At 41.8% G+C, this 18,954-nt stretch overlaps 3 protein-coding genes across 4 annotated transcripts in view; 2 read left to right on the plus strand and 1 right to left on the minus strand.

Moving 5' to 3' along the window:
- akap12b (A kinase (PRKA) anchor protein 12b) overlaps positions 1-2,676 on the plus strand; it is a 40,239-nt gene extending 37,563 nt beyond the window's left edge. For both annotated transcript variants that reach the window (XM_031875450.1, XM_031875451.1), the window contains one exon: positions 324-2,676. The gene's annotated coding sequence lies outside the window, so the exon portion shown is untranslated. The remainder of the gene's footprint in view (positions 1-323) is intronic.
- Positions 2,677-3,093: 417 nt separating this feature from the next.
- zbtb2b (zinc finger and BTB domain containing 2b) lies at positions 3,094-11,644 on the minus strand. The gene is made up of 3 exons (XM_031875452.1): positions 11,322-11,644; positions 8,369-8,549; positions 3,094-7,682 (listed from the first exon to the last, which is right to left on the minus strand). Exons 2-3 carry the CDS (start codon positions 8,539-8,541, stop codon positions 6,266-6,268), a joined length of 1,590 nt encoding a protein of 529 aa, XP_031731312.1. The 5' UTR covers positions 8,542-8,549; positions 11,322-11,644; the 3' UTR covers positions 3,094-6,265.
- A 3,392-nt stretch (positions 11,645-15,036) lies between these two features.
- dcph1 (damage control phosphatase 1) lies at positions 15,037-18,364 on the plus strand. Its single transcript, XM_031875497.1, has 5 exons — positions 15,037-15,281; positions 15,690-15,795; positions 15,895-16,136; positions 16,333-16,498; positions 16,818-18,364. The coding sequence occupies exons 1-5, from the start codon at positions 15,220-15,222 to the stop codon at positions 17,604-17,606; spliced, it is 1,365 nt and encodes a 454-aa protein (XP_031731357.1). The 5' UTR covers positions 15,037-15,219; the 3' UTR covers positions 17,607-18,364.
- The last annotated feature ends 590 nt before the right edge of the window (positions 18,365-18,954 follow it).

Consider the following 18,954-nt stretch of genomic DNA (forward strand, 5'->3'; position numbering starts at 1 on the left):
AAATGGGAGATAACAGCAGGAAAGAGCTGGATGAGTTAAGCAGCTTAATAGCAGCAGAGGAACAGCAGCCATTTCACAGTTTGCACATCCTGAATCAGTACATCCAACTAATGTGCTAGTCACTTTTGTCCCCACTTCTGTCCCTGGATGGATGGGAGAATGGATAATATTATATTAAAATACAGATATTTAATGATATTCTGGTCCTACAACATCACAAAGATGTTTTCAAATATAATGTCAATCTCAGATAGTTTCCTTTTGGTTTCCAGAGAGTCCGTTCTTTTTCCTAATAGCTTGTTTTTGTTTCTCTCCACCTGAAGATACAAGACTGATGCCTGGGAGACACACTCTACCAGGAAGTGAGTGATGAGGGAGAGAGTGAGAGAAAGAGGCTGCTCTGTGGTAACACACTGAGACTGGGTTCCGCCCAGAAAGACGGAGTGACTGAGCAACAACAGCTCCACCTCCCCTTCCACCTGTACTCTAACCCCCATCCTGCAGCCCTGTCACCACAATGTGACGTCCCACCGCCATATCCTCATCCACTCACTCCCTCTCATACACACACACACACACACTTAAGCATGTCATGTGCCTCAGAAGCATCCCATCTGGCTTTTAATCGGTGTGATGTATGTTCAGTGTCTCGGCCCTTTCCATAGTCCTTTCTGCATATGCATTGAGTCTGCTACCTGGTCAAGTGTGTATCTGTTCTTATGTGTGTGCACGTGTGTTTGTCCGTGTGTAGTAGGGAGAGTGAGATGGGGTCAGAAGGTGAAGAGATGGAGGACTATTATCTTGTATATTGTATTTATATTTGAGTATTCTTTCATTCATTTGTCTTTTTTTTTTGTTTTGTTTTTTTGTTAGGACATTGTTGCCTTGATGTTTTTAAAATTCCCACATTAAGCTGTGATACGTCGGGTATTCTTTTGAGCAACATTATGACAATAGATTTAACGGCTGAAGCAACAAAACAAATGTGAGACTGTTGCATATACGTGGCCGGTGTATCACAGCTTCTAATAGTCATATCCAATGATTATTTCAAGACTCTGTAGCAATTGTAACTAAACCATGGTACAAGTGTGATTCCACTGACAGTTAGCGATGACACTGACTGGAGAAAACCACAAGAGGGCAGAGAGAGTATGATGATATCCACCACAAATGCTTTTGACACATTCTCTTGCCACAATGTGTTTTCACTCTGCACCCCAACAAAATACTTAATAAGCTTCATGTACAGTAGATAAGACAAATAATCACTGCCTGATAAACTGTGAAAAAGACATTGTTACACATTGTTTCATGAAATAATACAATAAATACAATTATAACACCCTCATTTGATCATGCGGCAGAGGTATTTGGTTAACAGTGACATTTGAAGGATACATTAGCCATTTTTAAACACTGGAGGAGTCAGACGGTAGAGACGTGCATGTAAGAAACACTTACAAAGCCGATCATGTGTCACAGTGCTTTAAAGGCCATGTTTCTGTGTTACTGTGTTACATACTGTATGTATTATTTGTGTCTGGCAATTTTACATTTAACACCTTCCTTACTACACTATATTTATATTTCTTGATTTAAAAAAAAGACGGTATGTTGATGCCCTCTGTTGCCTACAAAAAGTAGTGCACCCTTTAGTCTTCAGTTGATGGCGTCATTTTGGCATCAACTGGGTGATCAAGTATGAAAATGTTCAATGCAGTCGTATGGTACCTGCTCCTATGTCGTGTTCTTCACTCAGCATGATTGCTTAGGTTCATCAAACTGGCACTGGGTGGGGATTTAGAGAGGCACAGACACCGACCGCATGGTGCCAGAAGTAAAGATGAACTCTCATTTTACATTTAATTTAAAAGCCAAATCGAGTTAAAATCAATCCGGGAGTCATGGTCTTTCCATTGCTCACAGAATAAGGCATGGGTTGCATCCAATTTAATTCCTAAGCATTTACTCAGCTGCTTTGAGTCACACATCAAACCTAAGTCACAAGGTCAGAGCTTATTTTGCAAGTTCATTGGCAAAGTGGCGGATGTTTTCATGTGGAGGAATATCTAAAAACATTCCTGGGGTCCAGTTTTACCACCAAAGCAAACGTGACCACGGGCTACACTGGTATCTGTTTATGTCCTACCAAATTTGGCAAACTTGCACTGTGTCAATCATTCAGATATCTTGAGAAGTAACTGTGAGTGTTTCTGTAATAGATCGAGCAGCTACGTTTCACTCAGCTTTATGACCAAACAAGAGAAAGACCAGGAAGTACGGACCCCTGTTAGGTCACCACTTCCCTTTACGTTGACTCTAGAGAACGTGTCACATCAATTCATGCTTTATGTAAAATATAAATGATTAAAAAAAGACGGTGAGCTAAAGACTTTTGCTATTGTTCATGTAAAGCATTTAGTTGGGGCACCCGCCCACTTCAGCCTGCTTTTTGTAACACTCTTAACTGTGAACCTGTTAACATTTGTACAGATTGTATACCTACTGTATGTACCTAAAATCATATTGTTGTTATATTAACCAATAACCTGCAGCCATTTAGCATAATATTCATGTAGCATGGTCTTAATGATCTTTTATATTTTGCAAGCTGTTAATAGTAAGGATAGAGAAACTTGTTTATATTTCATTCAATAAAGGTATAGAAAATTTGGTGTGTGCCTTGTATTCATAATTCATAAACAATCACTATAAAGACATTAATAACCACTGGGGCTAAAGATACAACTTAATGCTGACCCATGACCCCACACAGCAGTGTTAAGAAATGGTTTATAACATGCTGCAATGTATTTGTCAACTACCATAAATCCTCTTGTGGGGCACCAGAAAGTGGAGGCTGTATAAACAGACAATGAATGACAACGTAGTAAAACACAGGTGTAACAATATAAAATACATCATCATGGCAGAAGTTGCAATTGTTGGCAAATACACACTTAAATATTCACTTGTTTTCTGCCTACAGTTATATTATAGTGTGCAATAAATCATGTATTAAATGAATGGATGGACAAAAGCTAATCTCCTGAAGCCGTTTTGTTGAGGTAAAGACAAAAACACCCACAATTATATATAAAAAACATGTCTTTATTGTTCATTCTTCATTGAAAAAAAAAAATTTGTTTATACAGAAAATTACTCACATTCCTGAGAACACATATTGAACACAGATAGACATTGGAGAGTAGGATCATCGGTTTGAAATGAAATAATTGCTTTTATAAACAGTGGACAGAAAAGACAATGACTAACTTCTCATCTTCCTGAGATACGGAGATGTTTCAACACCCACATACACGAACCAATGTGTTACAAGACTGGTGCGGCAGAAGAACAGTTGCAACTTGAAATGAGGAAGGATTTAGACTTTTCATAAAGCTGTGCATCGATTATAAGCTCTGAGAAATGAACGTCAGTAGTACAACATTTCAGTTGCCTCAAAAAAAAAACATGGGAGACAAACAAGAATCCTCCCATTAGTCAAAACCTCACACTTGGGACAATAAATTCACTGGCATTTGTTTGTTTTTTTTCTTCTTTTTTTTTTTTAACCAAAATGTTGATGGCATATTAATTTATGGCAAATATGGTCATATGATTGGAAACCACATCACAGAAATACTAGTGACGATATTACTTCAAATTTGACAGCTGTCTCTCTAGACCTGAGTAGACAAATAAGAAAAACAGCTCCACCTAGCTAATCACTGGGCTCATTGCATCAAAGCAGGATTCAAAGTATAACAATCCCACTTAAACCAAATTAGAACTGGGCCTCATCCTCTCTGTCACACGCCTGTACTTGAGGCTGGGTGGAATAGGGTCAAAAGAAAAACATATGCATGTCAAACACACTCGGGATCGGCATTTTTTTTTTGTATATGTTGAGAAAAAAAGACTACAAAGATGAAAACTCGTCAATAAATCCAACAAAGACTACATTAAACAATACGTTCTACAACATCCACGAATGAGCTTTTGTGTGGCTTAGTTAAAAACTCTGCTTTAAAAAAATATTGCGAATTATATTATCATTAGTCCTTTGAATTGTTGAATGGGTCTCTGCTGTGTCAGCTCGAAATTTAGAAGACAAATGTCAGACTAAGAAATCAATTTTTTTTTTTTTTTTGCAGTCTGATGGGTTGGTTAGTATTTGCAGCAAAAAAGCCAATGTTGTTGCAATAACATTAAGATGCAGAATTTATTTTCCACTATGAGGAACAATAACAATATTAAGACAGTATTACAAGCCTCCCTAAAATATCATTCATATTAATATTCAGGCTGTAAAGTAGAAAACAAACAGAAACAACTGAACTGAAGACAGTGATACTTTGAATAAACCTGACCATTCATTGAGAATCCTGTTCCTGCACAACCTGTATAATGCTTCTGTTACACTTGCCATGTTTCAGTATGACAAATCATACAACTGCTTCACATTGACTCAACGTGTAACAAAATGATGCCACTTTTAGTTTCGGTAGTCATCAGTAGTCCTTAGAAAGTTTCTGTAATCCCAAACAATGGATGTCCTTCTAAGTTACAATTACTGGCATCTTTTATATCCACATAACACACGCGTGTCCAGACAGTGGAGTATATAGAGGAATCACCCTCATCATTTCTTATTAAAGCTAACTGTCCCTGTGTCACACCGTCATCCCTGCCTGAGTTCACATGATCTCCACACTGACAGGTGGAGCATTCTTATTCCAGCACATCTGCATCACAGAAGTTTCAACATGTGCGCCTGCATTGGTTTCTCCCACAATGTTTTCTATAAATGAATACTGTTGCAACTACTGCTTCCTTTTCTGATTTGTTAAAGAACAAATATTAATGTCAGAAGGACTTAACAGTACAGAGAAAATGTTTCTTTTTACACAAAATGAATAAGAAGGTTAGCAATAAACACAAATTTGGCAAGGGGAAGAGACTTAAAATCTGAAATATTTTTTTGTTATTCTAACCTATTTTAGCCTATTTCTTTAAGAAATGATCGCGCCCATTCCTTAGACATAACATTTTACTAAACAAAATGTAATCTAGTTTGAAAGCTATTTGTCTACTAATATACATAAACCTTTGCAATATAAAGAAATCTTTGAAAATATATTGTATTTAAAACTAGAAAAGGATGTCAAACAAACACTAAGGGCTTTTAGGAGCGGATTGAAGCAAAGTATATAAAGACAACCTTGTATAGGACAGCCTCCAATCAAGGTGTGTGTCTGAAGAAACACGCTGCTCCTTCAGTCAGCAACAAATACAACAGAAGTAAAAATAAAAAAATAGAATGAAAAGGGGCTCACCTGTAAACACAATGAACACTCTTGCTTGTTGTGACCAATTTTCTTAGGTGGCCCAACTCTATTACGAAGAGCAAATTGTGCTTTAATTAGATGTAAGGACACAGGAACCAAAATCACACAGACAAGAAAACAGAGTAACAACTAAACAACTAAACGGTTGCTGAGAAGGATGCAAGTTATTCATTCTGCTGAGCATAAACAACAACCAAAACATGAATGGAAGACGTATGTACTTTCCTGCATATCAAGCATCTACTCAAAAAAAAAAAAAGGGCACGGATTGTCTCAGGTCTGAATATGTTGTGCGCTTTTAGCTGGAATCATAATCTATACCTGATCTGCAGAACAAGCCTCTCATTTGTGACCATGAAGAAACAACCCTTCCGTGCAGCTCTTTCTCCCCCTCTAATCTAGCACAGCAAACTCATCGCACAACACGCCGTGGCCTCCGGAACTGTCTCCGCTTCCCCTTCCTCTGATACTCAAAGTCTGCCTGTGCAGCCTTACCACCACTTTAGCTGTTAAGTAAAAGAAAAAAGAATGTGGTACAGCCTGACATGTGAGAGTCTAACACCAAGCCATGAAATGATTCAATGAAACAAAGTCATAGTAACTTCACCTCCCTTATTGGTAACGCAGCTTTCAGTCAAATGTTAAAGTTATTTGCTTTTCTAGTGATGTTGGACTGAACTCCAGAGAGCTGTAGGGCATTTACTTCACTATTTAATTCACTTTTGGAAAGTCCAAAATACTGTACCCCCCCCCCCCCCCCAATTAAACAAAAAAAACACACAACTGTTTTAGTAGACCTAGGAGCTCAAACATACATACCCTGACTAACTTTACCTTTAGCTTACCTATTAACCACGATTCAGAAAGTAAACATACATGTTAAAGAGGACAAATAGACAGTTTTGGCACTACTATACGAGGATATCCTCAGTCTTTATTGGTTCCAGTGCGGTGCCAGAGTTGGACAAGTCGGAGCCGTCATCTTTGGAGAACTCTTCACGCTGGAGCAGCATCCCCGCGCCAGTGTTTCCCTGCAGCCCCGCTAACCCCCCTTGAGTAAAGCACAGGTGTTTGATCACCTCGTTGGGACTGGAGAAGGTGGTCGCACAAATGTTGCACTTGTAAGGCTTCGACGAGCCCAAGAACATCGCCTCCATCTGGCTGCTGTCGTCGCCTGCGGCGCACAGCTCCATGCTCTGCCGGTCCACCATGGTGTAGGTGTCGGCCCCCTGGTTCAGGCACACGTGGCGTGCTGCCTGGTTGGCCCGGCAGAAGCTCTTGCCACACGCGCTGCATTTGAAGGGCTTGCCCGTGTGGATGTACATGTGTTCACGCCAGTGGCTCTTCTGAATAAACTTGCGCCCACAGGTGGAGCACTCGTACTTCCTGCGCTTCTCTTCCCTGTCCAAGTCGGCGCTCTCTAGGTTGTCGATGTCCGCAATGTCTGACGGAGGTGGCGTGTCTGCCTGAGAATTCAACCCTCCCACCCCCCAGCTGGAAGTGGACACCTCCGCTCGCGGAGAGTCCGAGTTGGTTCCTGAAACGGGCGTTTGCTCGCTGTCACTGATTATCTCTACTCCTGTGGTGGCAGCCAAGGCAACTGACCCGGCCTTAATTCCCTTTAGGACCCTCTCTAAATCTAGCATACTATGTTCTCCAGTCATGACAGGTGAGAGTGCATTGCTGGGCTCAGCTGGCGCCTGCTGTAGAGCATGGGTATGTTGGAGGAGATGCTCCCTCAGCAGGCTTCTCTGGGTGAATCGACTCCGGCACAGATGACAGGAGTAATGCTTCCTAAAGGAGGAGTTCCTCTTCATGATGCTGGGCTTTACATGGAGGATGGCACTGGCTGAGGAACCATCCGCACTTAGCAAGTCCATCACCCCCTCCTCAACTGTAGGCTTGGCGCCGCTGGTCGAGGCCTCCGCGTCTGGGGGCGAGGAAGCTAGCTTGGACAGTAAGGAATTGGCGTATGAAGCTGTGGCAGCCGGTGTGGACAGATACTTGCCCTCTGAGCTCAGCTGCTCCATGTCGAAGGGAGAAGTGAGCTGCCGTCGAGAGGGCAATCTAGCAGACAGCCCTGCCTGTTGGTCAGAGATCTGGATGCCGTAGAGGGAGGTGGAAAGGTTGATGCTGTGCTGCTCAGCGTGGGAATACACAGACTGGCTGGCCTCCTGCAAGAGCGGATAGGCGTGCAGGAATCTGACCCCCTGCTCCAGCCGTGCAGGGTCTATCAACTGGGGTGCGAGCTTGCCTGTGTACATCAGGTTGAGGAGGTAGCTGAAGATATCCGGCTGTATGTCGGCGGCCTTCAGGCGCACACAATCACTGAAACGCAACGACAGTACAGTTAAGTAGTGACTAATGATGTCTGAGGTCTTGATAATATTAGATAATGTTGTCCATTATAAACAGCAGTGACTGCTCCTCATTTCTCTACTATATGAGGAAAAATCTGCGCAACGCTATTATTTGTCTTCTTCAAAATATTTTAAAAAAATAAATCAAATGCTCTGACAAAAAGGACTGTAATAAGCCTGTCCAATCAATTTAGGCCTACGGCCTTTTTCGGTTGGATCATTTTGAAAATGTAGCGTACTCTTGATAGTTTCTTAAGATTACCAATCCTTGCATTAGGTGAATAAACTTTGGGTCTGCATGTCCTTCAGTGAGGGAATGACGCCATAACACATTATCAGGGCAGCAGAGATACCTTGTTTAGATCTTAATGCCCTTACACACACTCCAATTTGTCACCTCAATTCGTTCCATTGATCAAACAATGGCATTAGTTGTGGGTCATCATACTAAAAAGATTTAGATACAGTCCAGTGCTCAACTACAGAGAAACAAAACTCTACAGTGTTTGACAACATGAGAAGTGAGTGTTATTTTGACATGGCATCTGTAAGCTTTGACAGCACAATTTGCTTCTCTGATGGGACAACAAAAAGGTATCCGAGCTTGGTATTGAGCTTGTGTCCGATACACCTATTCATACATTCTTCCTCTACCTGTCCTGATGAATGAAGAGCATTCTGAAATAGTTGGAGAAGGCAGCAAGGACAGCTTTGTGGGCTTTGAAGAAGACATCTCCTATAGCCACAGTGCAGTCGCACAGGAAGCCAAACTCCCTCTGAGCGTTAAGCTGCTGCAGCAGGATAAGACCATGGTTGGCCAACTCCATTCTTCAACCTGCACAAAAGACACACAGACACACACAAGCAGCAATGAGTTTCCTGTCTGGAAGGAGACCAGAGTTTATTGTGACCACAAAGTGTCAGGCTAACGGGGGTGATCTAACGACCTTGTAAATGCGAGCTTAACACAACGGTAAAGAGTCATTTTGTGACATTGGAGACGATTCATCCAACACTAATGTCACAGAACATTATGCCAATTAATGGTGCGACTCAGCAAAACAAAAAACACCCCAGTCTAATTTGTTTCCCTGTATTGTACAAGTGGGAATTTTGGACATGAGTAAAAAATCAATGACAACCAGAGCGGTCAGAGAGAGGGTTCTCTGTTGATCTCTTATTATGAGAATACCCTTCTCATAGAAACCCTTTGATGGTGGTATGGTTAGCACTAAACAGGCACGCTAATTACTGTGCAAAGGGTTAATCTATTCTATATAACTGTCTAATGTTCAACCTGGCTTCACGGGAATTGAGCTGCAGAGGTTTCTGCCCCCGAAACATCAGTGAGAGACACTGAAAACCAGCAGACGAAATAGAGTTTGTTATCACTACAGCTCTTGTCTCTTTGAAGACTTTGAGGAAACATCCTTTTGCAGGACATGGTCCAGATGGAGCCCAATCCGTCCAAACTCAATCTCAAGGGACATTTCAGAGCTCTGTGCGTTCTGCTGACCAATAAGATGGGTGTCGTTGACCTTAAAAGGTCACTGGAAGACTACAAGGGCTCCAGGCCATCACATGATCAGAGTTTTGGGTGTTGACACACATTCCTAAAAGCAGAATTGGTTCTACCCCCCTTCCAGTGGAGAATGAAAACAGCCTGTGGGCAGGGTGACTCTCCTTTCTCCAGACCTTTCTCCACACCACACAGCCTAAGGCATGAAGCTACCAAGATAGAAGATGATGGATACCTCACCAGCCAATTCACCTCCAATAATCAGAATTAATACCTCTGCATATTCGCTGCTGTTGACTAAAGCACCGATAAAGCCCCTTGCACATGTGTATTTCATCAGAGGGGTCAGAGTGCAAAGACATTGGCACTGCAGCGCTTCAGGAAAAGGCGAGGTTTCCGGATCTTGTGCGAGGGGGATACAGCAACAGCAGTCACTCAAGATGCAAAGTACGCGGCTCTTGTCACACTTAACTTCAATATACCTGCAGTCGCCAGGTTATTAGGTACAGCTGGCAAATAATACAGTCTATTACAACAGTATATTATATATACTGAGCCGAACACTCCCTGCTTCCAGCTTCTTAAATGTGAAATGTGCTGCTTTTCGGATACATGACAGTAACGTGATAATCTTTCGGTTTTGGACTGTTGGTCGGAGAAAACTATTAAATATATCATGAATATGTCACCTTCATTCCTTAGAAATTATAGTAGGAATTTTTCACCATTTTTTGGACATTTTATAGATAATAATCCAGAGACATAATTGCCACAGACTAAACATCTCTCATTATAATGCTATTTATGTCATTGAGAATAGACTAGATATTAGAAATACCGCTCAATATAATTCAGACGCACCACGGCCTCTAAAATTAGCATAAAGTTGAACCAACACCCCTCGAAAACAGTTTAAAAATGTAAGATTATAACCTTCATAAAATACTTTAAATTGAGTTTACTCATCTCGTCAGTACAGTAGACTGAACCTGCAGCATTCCCAATACATCTAATAAACAAGACATATTTTTATTAATGGGCGCACTGACCCTTTTGCCCTGCTTTTACTTCTTCATCACAACTCGTTAGCAGTTCCAGTCCCAATACTTAACTAATTCTGTTAAAATTATAGTGAGCTACACAGATCTGAATTCAACAACATGTGACAGTAGTACAAGAAATATACACATTGTCACTGCCAGTTAATCCACATCTAAACAGCAATATTTCCTTTAATTTACAAATATAACATCATTTATACCATTGAATACATTTTCAACAATATCAGATTCACACTGATTTCTTGTTGAAGCTTTTTACCAGTCTGTATCTCTTCCTGGTGTCGTTTGGATTGTCCCCAGCTGTTTGAATAGATTTACATGGACCCAGAAAGGCTTTAGTTTGTAACCTCTAGTATGGTTTGCCTCCAGCTGAGCCTCCAACATTTTGGTTGGTTGGTGGCTCCACAGATCTTTTAAGATGTCTTAAAGTAGTATTATGAATATGTGACTGATTGCCAATACCCCTATTGATCCTGTGAATTCAACTTGTATTCACATGATCCGGTCAGTTAGCCACAGTAGCCTACCATGTGTTAATCAACACCGACTTGTTTGCAACAATAAAGCACCGCCCCTGATGTGATGTAGACACGTGGAATAGTTACTTCCGTAGAGAGATTTACTGTTACTCTGGATATACACCGTTTAAACGGCCCGCAAGGAAGGTAAACACAGTACGGGAATAAAACAGAAGAATTATGCGAATAAAATAATAACATTTAAAGTACACGAAGCGCTGTAACAGGGGGAATAGCCTCTAAAGCGAGCGCGCCGAGACAGTTCCTGCCTTGGGTCTCTCGCGGCTGCTATTGCTAGCGAGAGAAAACGGACATTCACGCACGCGAGCGCGCGCACACAACACACACACGCGCGGGGAAAGAGAGCAAGGGGGATGGGGTTGGTCACGAACGCGTTTCTTTTAACTTCCCCGTGACAATTACAGTTAGTCGAAGCGCACACAAGTAACCAAATAACGTACCACTACCAGCACACGAATGAGAGAGTGTGTAGGTACGAACAGCCGTACCTGCGACTCCGGTGTAAATCCGTGGAGTTTGCCGTGTCGCCGTTGTTTGTTTGTTACCGGGGACTCGTCCGTCCTCTTCTGGGCTCGCAGCGGCGTGTACTGTTGCTAGCAGACGCAGCATTCGTTGGCGGCGGAGAGGGTCGTCCGTCGTTGTTTTCCGGTTAGGGGTTTTACGTTACAATCACATGACTGTGGGTAAAAAAACAGCCGTTGCAAAAAACCCGTTGAGCAAGGGGGCGGTTGAGTTAACGTTAATTTTCCGCACTGTGTAACCACCGTGAGATCAACCACCGCTAGACAGTTGTTGTTTTTTTGACAGCCGGTAAGTTTGAACATTAACAGCTCACAGCTACGCTGACTCACCGTTGTTAATCGGCCCGTCTCTGCCGTTAACGACACGTTAAACACATCACCGAAGTGTGGCATACATACGTGTGTTGTTGACTCTCACCGAAATAACGAAATAATTACAGTTTTTGCACACAGTCGTATCATATTTATCATTTTCGGTTGAAGCTAAGCCAACACCAGATTTTTAACAAGTTACAGGTATGAAAACAAGTAATGTGAGCGTCTACATTTTATACATATTCAGTGGATATTATGGCAATATCAAAGCAAGGCTGTAGCCTTAATAACACGAATATTAAGATATCCTCATAGACTATATCAAAATCTATATATGGCCATTAGCACGTTTCCCCTTTTAATGACTGAGTAATAAACAATTATGATTCTGAATGACATTGGGAGATAAAACAAAATGCTACAAAGTAATAGGTCTCACAAAATAATAACAATGTAAAAAGTATATGAAACAAACTTTGGTATTAAAGTACATTTGGCTGAGAATTCATTTATTTTATTCTGATAAGTATGTTTAATTATTTTATTCTCTGAGGTTTTGATCTCAAAGACTAGTATTAGTCGAGACTGACGAAAACAGACAATACAAATAGATTTTAAATAGATAGTCAGTTTTGAGTGTAGAGTGTAATAGAGTACAGTAATTTACCTCTGACACAGAATATAATTGTTAAAGCCTTGTTTTTTATTTGCTGAGTTGAAAACCTTGAATTGTAATTTTCCTCTGAGGCAGTTGCAAAGTGTTTTATATAAACTTAAGATTTATAAGGATAACTGATCAAGCCCAATTAGTTTTTTAGTTTTTAGGGGACTGAATTCCCCCGTGACATGGCTATTATAGGTCTATTTATGGAAACAGGATGTGATTCCCACAAAACGTATTAACTGTATGACAGAAGATATTGAATACAGGTTCAACAAATGTTCATACATTATTGGTCACTGTTAAACACTGGTTTGTAGTTTGTATGTGTCACTATTAGATTATTATGTTTTGATGTCAGATCAGTTTGGCCATCCCCTTTCTCCTTTCTTTTATATTGGTATGTTGCAGTCATTTCCAAGCACCCCATGTGTAAAATAAATCTATAAACTGATGCCAATATCTACAAAAAATACCTTTATTCAACATCATTTAACAAACCTGCGCATATTAACCTGGGTTCCCCCTTATATACCGTAAACAAACAGTGTCACAACTTTGTACGTTTTAAACAGTGTCATTAAGTTGAATAACCTTAAAATCACAGCAAACAGAATTTTTGTGAGTTGTTTCTTTTGTGTGAAAATAGTAATTATAGTCGCTTCCTGTAGCCTACACTCCGAATGGGGTCTTAAATTACAGCTTTTTTTTTTTTTTTGTAATCCCAACATAGGGTTGCCTGCCTGTGAATTGGTCAACTCAAATGTCAATGGAAAACCTCTTTTTTTTTGTTTAAATAGAAGGAAGTACCAGAAGAGGGAAGTAGTGGAGGTCTTGGAAACAGATTTCAACCACACCACACATGGCCTGCACAGTAAGAGTAGGAAGACCTTCTCGCACAAACGCACTTTGGATCAATATTTTGTCATCAGATGTTGCCCCATAGTGTAAAGACCAATTTGTTTTACCAGACCTGTCATTACAGAGTTGCTTTTTTTAAAGCCTTAGGACAGGGAGTCCACAGGAGGACCAGATTAAGCAAGTTGTAGCTCTGTAAACGCTTACTCGGCAGTCAGAGAATAGGTAGAGAATTAATTTGTTAAGGTTACAGGAGACAGGATACTTCGGAAGGGGGCAGAAATGTCTCTTAAGCAGGCCCTGAGGAGCTTAAAGTCTCCGCCCTGTCAACAAACAATAGACCTAGATCTGATCCTAATTAGCTTATAAAAAATGTAGGCCTGTGGGGGTACAAAATGTCTCACAAGAATCACAAGCACAAGATTGATTGATGCCACTGGTAGAGTAATAGTAGATGGTAATGACTACAGAACACAAGCATGTTTACTTTACTGAAAGGCCCACAGCAGGGGTTTATTGAAAGAAGCAGATACACTGTTATCACATGGCTCATTGTTTTTCTTAATCATTAAAATATATATATTATTATCAAGTTTTTTTATTTTTTGTAATGCTCCACCATTAGAGAAAGTCTGTCCTGTCTGCTTCTGTACATATGGCTTCCTTATGCCCTATTAATCAATTTCCTGCTTCTTTTTCTCAGAGGAGCTCCTTCAAAAGAGACGCAGACTGGACTTTCACATGACTGCCACTGATTTAAACTAAATTGATTTTTCCTGCATAATGCATTTTACAGTAAGTACACAAGTACAGCAAAGACTGCATTGCTTTAAAACGTAAAAGTATGGCGAGATTTACTCCGATTTGGCCGTTTCCTGACGTCAGGGAACAATACACACGAGACGTAGTTGCTCAATCCCCCTGTTGCGTTAGAGGACTGTGGTGAGCTGAAACACCTGTTTAAACAGCGCCTTTAACGTTAGCCACCACCGCCACCACCCCCCTTCATGGCCTGTTTTGAAACCGGAGTGGTGAGTCACTCCTTTCGCGGTTTAGAAAAACAGATCCGGCCAGGCTGGGGCCCCGGTGGGGGGATGGGAGGCCGGCGGTGGATGAACACCGGAGGTGGACGCAGCTGGACTCCCACTCCCAAGGACCCAACATCCTGACAACGGCCCGCCGTGTCCCCATAGTGACCGGGGCTGATCTGAAAGTGGAAACACCGCCAGAATGAATTGATGTGCGTGTTTTTACCGGCCTAGTAATCGTGGGTGCAGCGAATCAATTGGTCATGTTCTGTAGAAAGAACACTCAGAGTGGGGAGACCGTCTCTAAAAGCGACTATATTCATATAAGTTCATATATCCACGAATAGTAGCGTAGTATTTAATCAGGGTCTCCAGCAATGACTCGCTAGGAATCGGTCTGCCCCCCTCCTTCTTTTCCCGCCAAAAGCCTCAGGGGCGGGGGGGGGGGTCGAATTCTCCTGATAGAGCGAATCAATGTCTCCATGACAACCGTTGCTCTGGACGACTAGGGATGCTCGGGGTGCTGCTGCCGCAACAACAGGGGGTCATGCGCAATGCGGCAGGGCGCGTACCCGTCTGTGATCCCCCATCCACCCCAGAAATATTAATGTTGAAGTCTTTCAACGCTGAAGGCTCACGTGGGCTAAATTACGTGAGTTACCCTCAATTAAACAAGGCGCGAGGTATCATCTTTAAGGTTTAATGTCAGCCTCAACGTGCACGGGGGACACACAACTTGCCAACTTTGCAGTTCACACATTAACCGCTAGATGGCAGCATCGCCTCCTAAATAAAACAGGTCTACAAGGAACCAGGAAATACATATTAAAATGTAATACACTTGTTTACAGAAACAGACTTCAAGCTTGATACGATCTGCTTGGCCACGTAACGTCCATAGTCACACTTCGCGGTTCGAGCCTCAAGCAGACCCCTAAACGTTGTACCTGTCCTGGAAATTATATCGATAAAGTTTGAATTTGAACCGACTCCCACTGCTACAATGATGGCGGCTGATCGAACGGTGCACGGAGTTCCGCCTTCACTGTCTGCTAAAGTGGTCGGGTATGTCAATGGTTGCTCTAACAACTTGTTCACCATGTTAAATAATGTGGCTAACTAACGCTACACTGCTGCGTCACAGCGGCTACGACTGTCCTGTTGAAACCAGCAGCAGCATTAGCTTATTGCTAACAGACATGCACGAAGTTGGTATTTAACGCTATAACTTTACTGAGTGTACACATGCAAGCATATACTGTTGACTCAGTGAACTTGAATGTGTTTTTTGACGGTTTCGTTGTATAAGCAAGTATGGTTTTGCAGTAGAAAAGTCTACAAAGTAAGGGCTCACGTTAACTTTACGTCTTGCTAGGTTAATTAGCATGCTAGCTCACTAGTGCATACACCTGCTAATGTTGGAATGATAATATCAGGAAGTGTCAGTGGCTAACTCATGTCGTTTCTCTGCAGGTCATTTGCCTATTTGACTGTGAGAGACAGATTGCCCACCATCCTGACTAAAGTTATCGATACAATACATCGCAACAAAAACAAGTTCTTTGAAGAATATGGAGAGGTAAGCATTGTTATTGATGAATTGAGTTCGAGTTGTTTTTGATCAACTACTTGTTTTCTTCAGCTGTGTGTTTCCTCTTCCCTCTTTATTTTCACACAGGAAGGTATCCAGGCAGAGAAGCAGACAATAGGTCTGCTGTCTAAGATGAGGAATGAGCTGCAGACAGATAAGCCAGTTCTAGAGCTGACAGACGGCCTGCAAGACACGGAGTGCTGGAATCAGTACCTGCAGAGACAACAGAAGATGCACGGAGACGAGGATTCTGTCAGCTGGTTCAAGTCTCCGTGGCTCTATGTGGAGTGCTACATGTACCGCAGAGTACATGAGGCCCTCTGGCTCAAGTGAGAATATATGCATTTTACAATGGTATCTGTTGCTGCCCTATTTACTGCTTTTGTGTATATTTCTCTGCAGCTGTGCATTATTTCATTATATTCGTTTTGACTTTGATCGAACCGCCGATCTTCATTTTTTCTGTTCCTTTACAATCTGTTCTTGTCCTCTAGTCATGATTATATTTGATTTGTTTTCTTTCAGTCCTCCCATCAGTGACTACGACGTCTTTAACGAGGGAAAGACTCAGAGCTTTTTTGAGTCTCAGCAGGCTATGATCGCCTTATGTACATACTTGGAGGGCGTCAACAAGAATATGGAGGAACTCTCCAAGAATCAGCTGCATGAGCATTTCAACAAACTGCTGCAGGTAAGTGTCTTTTATACCAGACTAATGCGTAACAATCAAGTGAGTAAAGGTAAAAGCCGCAGTATTCATCAGTATTATCGATGAACCCATCGATTCTTACTACCCTACTCTGCAGTTCCTTTTTATGGAAGATTTTAGCGTCTTTTAGGGTCGTTTTGTGTTTTAACCTCCTTTCCGTTTGCCATTTTCAATGAAAAGACTGACAAATAATACAAAATACTCTGTCTATTCATCCATTCTCTCATCTATCCTATTCAGGGTCACAAGTGGACACATTACAATTGGTTTGTGTTTAACTTCTTTATTTGACTTTTCCTAGGTTTCTCTATGGGGGAACAAGTGTGATCTGTCCATCTCTGCTGGCCAAGACAACTCCCAGAAGACCAGTCCAATAGACTCCCTGAACAGCCTGCAACCCTTCATCTTGGTGAATGACTCCAACATGGTGTGGTCTACTCTTCTTTCCGCTCAGAGGCCCGGACAATCTGAGAAAACCGCTGCAGTCAGAGTGGACATTGTTCTAGACAATTCTGGCTTTGAGTTATTCACTGACTTGGTCTTAGCAGATTTCCTGGTTTCCTCCCACCTTGCCAATGAGGTCCATTTTCATGGCAAATCCATCCCATGGTTTGTCTCTGATGTCACAGCCAACGATTTTCAGTGGACCATCCGGCAGACCACGGCGGCCAATCACAAGTGGATGTCAAAGACTGGTGTCCAGTGGAAGAGCCACCTGAAGGAGGGTGCATGGTCCTATCACGATCATCCCTTCTGGACCACGCCCCATGAGTTTTGTGACATGGAAGCTGATGCTCCGGACCTGTACGCGACCCTGCAGGGGGCCGACCTGGTGCTGTTTAAGGGTGATCTCAACTACAGGAAGCTGACGGGGGACAGGGAGTGGGATCACGCGGTGGGCTTCGATACTGCGCTACGGGGTTTTGGGCCTGCACCGCTGTGTAGCCTGAGGACTCTCAAGGCCAACGTTCAGGTCGGTCTGCAGCCGGGCCAAGGGGAGAAGCTCGGCTCCCAAGATCCTGATTGGATGACCAGCAGCAAATACGCTGTCATTCAGTTCTCCAGCTCAAAGTGTGAACAGAAAGACTGACCTCAGGACCTCACTGGGAAGACGTGGGTTCATAAGAACATTACAGTAAGAAGTACCATAAAGGAGTTCCCTTTAAGGCACAACACCAAGTCTTTGTTCCTCCTTGTCATGGTTGATACAGAAATATTGAGTTATTGTCACAATATATTTGTACCATGTCATGCTTAAAATGTTAGCACTTTAGATCTTAATGTGTCCTCATGATTTGAACACAATTGTTTACGGTGACAAATTAATCCTCCGAGGTAACAAATCAAATTCGTTTTTTATGGCAAATAGCTTATGTGTTGTGCACAATGTATTACGGGAATATGTTTACAGGTTATTAGATGCTGTTAACTATTTTTGAGTAAGAATTGGGCTTTATAAATCTGTCCTAGAGCAGCAATACCTTTCCTTTTGCATGCAGTTGATTAACTCGATATATAGCTTTTCTTTGTTCTAACTCTGCTCAGGTTGTGTTTGGTGTCATTGATATGCACGTATCAAAACATGCAGACGGCCATTTGAATTCAGCTTCAGCGGATCATAACATTGTTAAGTGTGAAAGCTAGACTGTTATTGGGGCCATGTAACAGTGACAGTGTGTGCTTGTTTTGTTTAAAATGGCAACCCAGACCTTCATAGATGAAAGTGTTACGTCATGTACATTTTCAGCATCGGTACCTCGGAGGTGATGTTAACTGGATTCTTCTGCTGGGTGGGGTGATATCATTTTTCATTAAAGGGTTTGATTTAATAAAGAACTGCAGAACTGGTCTCTTCTTCCCCCACTGTCGTACTTTACAAACATTATAGATACAACATGTGAGCAGCTGGCATTTTGATCTAGTACATGAACCCGCATGGTTTATTACTACTAAGTGCAGCGACAGTATTTTTTGCCAGAAAATGCATCTGTACACAGATAATACTCCCCAGTAGATGGTTTAAATGTTCACCAGTTGTGTGACATTGTTGATTGATATTTTATAACAGTTGTTGACATTTATGTACTCCGGGTCAGTGTGGACCCAGAAAAAACAGCTGGAAATGCTGCAACATGTGCATTACAATCCCAGAATGAGCTGGGAAAGCTGAATGGCATCATTAAGGCTGCTGACGCGCTTTGTTAATGTGCTCTGTCACGAGGATTAGATGAATCACGACGAGAAGCAGCCCATCTTCAGCCATTTAGGTGATTTTTAGCCATTTCATTTCTAACCCTTCATCTTCTCATTCAACAGAGTTTTCGTTTTATACCTGGGGAAATGCAAAAAATGGAAAATCTATCATCAGAGCTACTTGTTTTCCACTTGACCTGACATGTCCTGAAAATTGGGCTGTTTACTCAAGAAAGATGTTGCAC

Source organism: Anarrhichthys ocellatus, unplaced genomic scaffold (genome assembly GCF_004355925.1).
Source record: "Anarrhichthys ocellatus isolate YVR2014 unplaced genomic scaffold, GSC_Weel_1.0 scaffold91, whole genome shotgun sequence".
Classification (NCBI taxonomy): domain Eukaryota; kingdom Metazoa; phylum Chordata; class Actinopteri; order Perciformes; family Anarhichadidae; genus Anarrhichthys; species Anarrhichthys ocellatus.

What these genes read in the sequence shown, in the direction of transcription:
- zbtb2b (XM_031875452.1), bottom strand. Translation starts at nt 8,541, where the DNA reads ATGGAGTTGGCCAACCATGGTCTTATCCTGCTGCAGCAGCTTAACGCT. An exon ending in CTCTTCATTCATCAGGACAG is followed by an intron (nt 7,683 to 8,368) that starts GTAGAGGAAGAA and finishes GTTGCGTTTCAG; the next exon opens with TGATTGTGTGCGCCTGAAGG.
- dcph1 (XM_031875497.1), top strand. Translation starts at nt 15,220, where the DNA reads ATGATGGCGGCTGATCGAACGGTGCACGGAGTTCCGCCTTCACTGTCT. An exon ending in CTGTCTGCTAAAGTGGTCGG is followed by an intron (nt 15,282 to 15,689) that starts GTATGTCAATGG and finishes GTTTCTCTGCAG; the next exon opens with GTCATTTGCCTATTTGACTG. An exon ending in CATGAGGCCCTCTGGCTCAA is followed by an intron (nt 16,137 to 16,332) that starts GTGAGAATATAT and finishes GTTTTCTTTCAG; the next exon opens with TCCTCCCATCAGTGACTACG.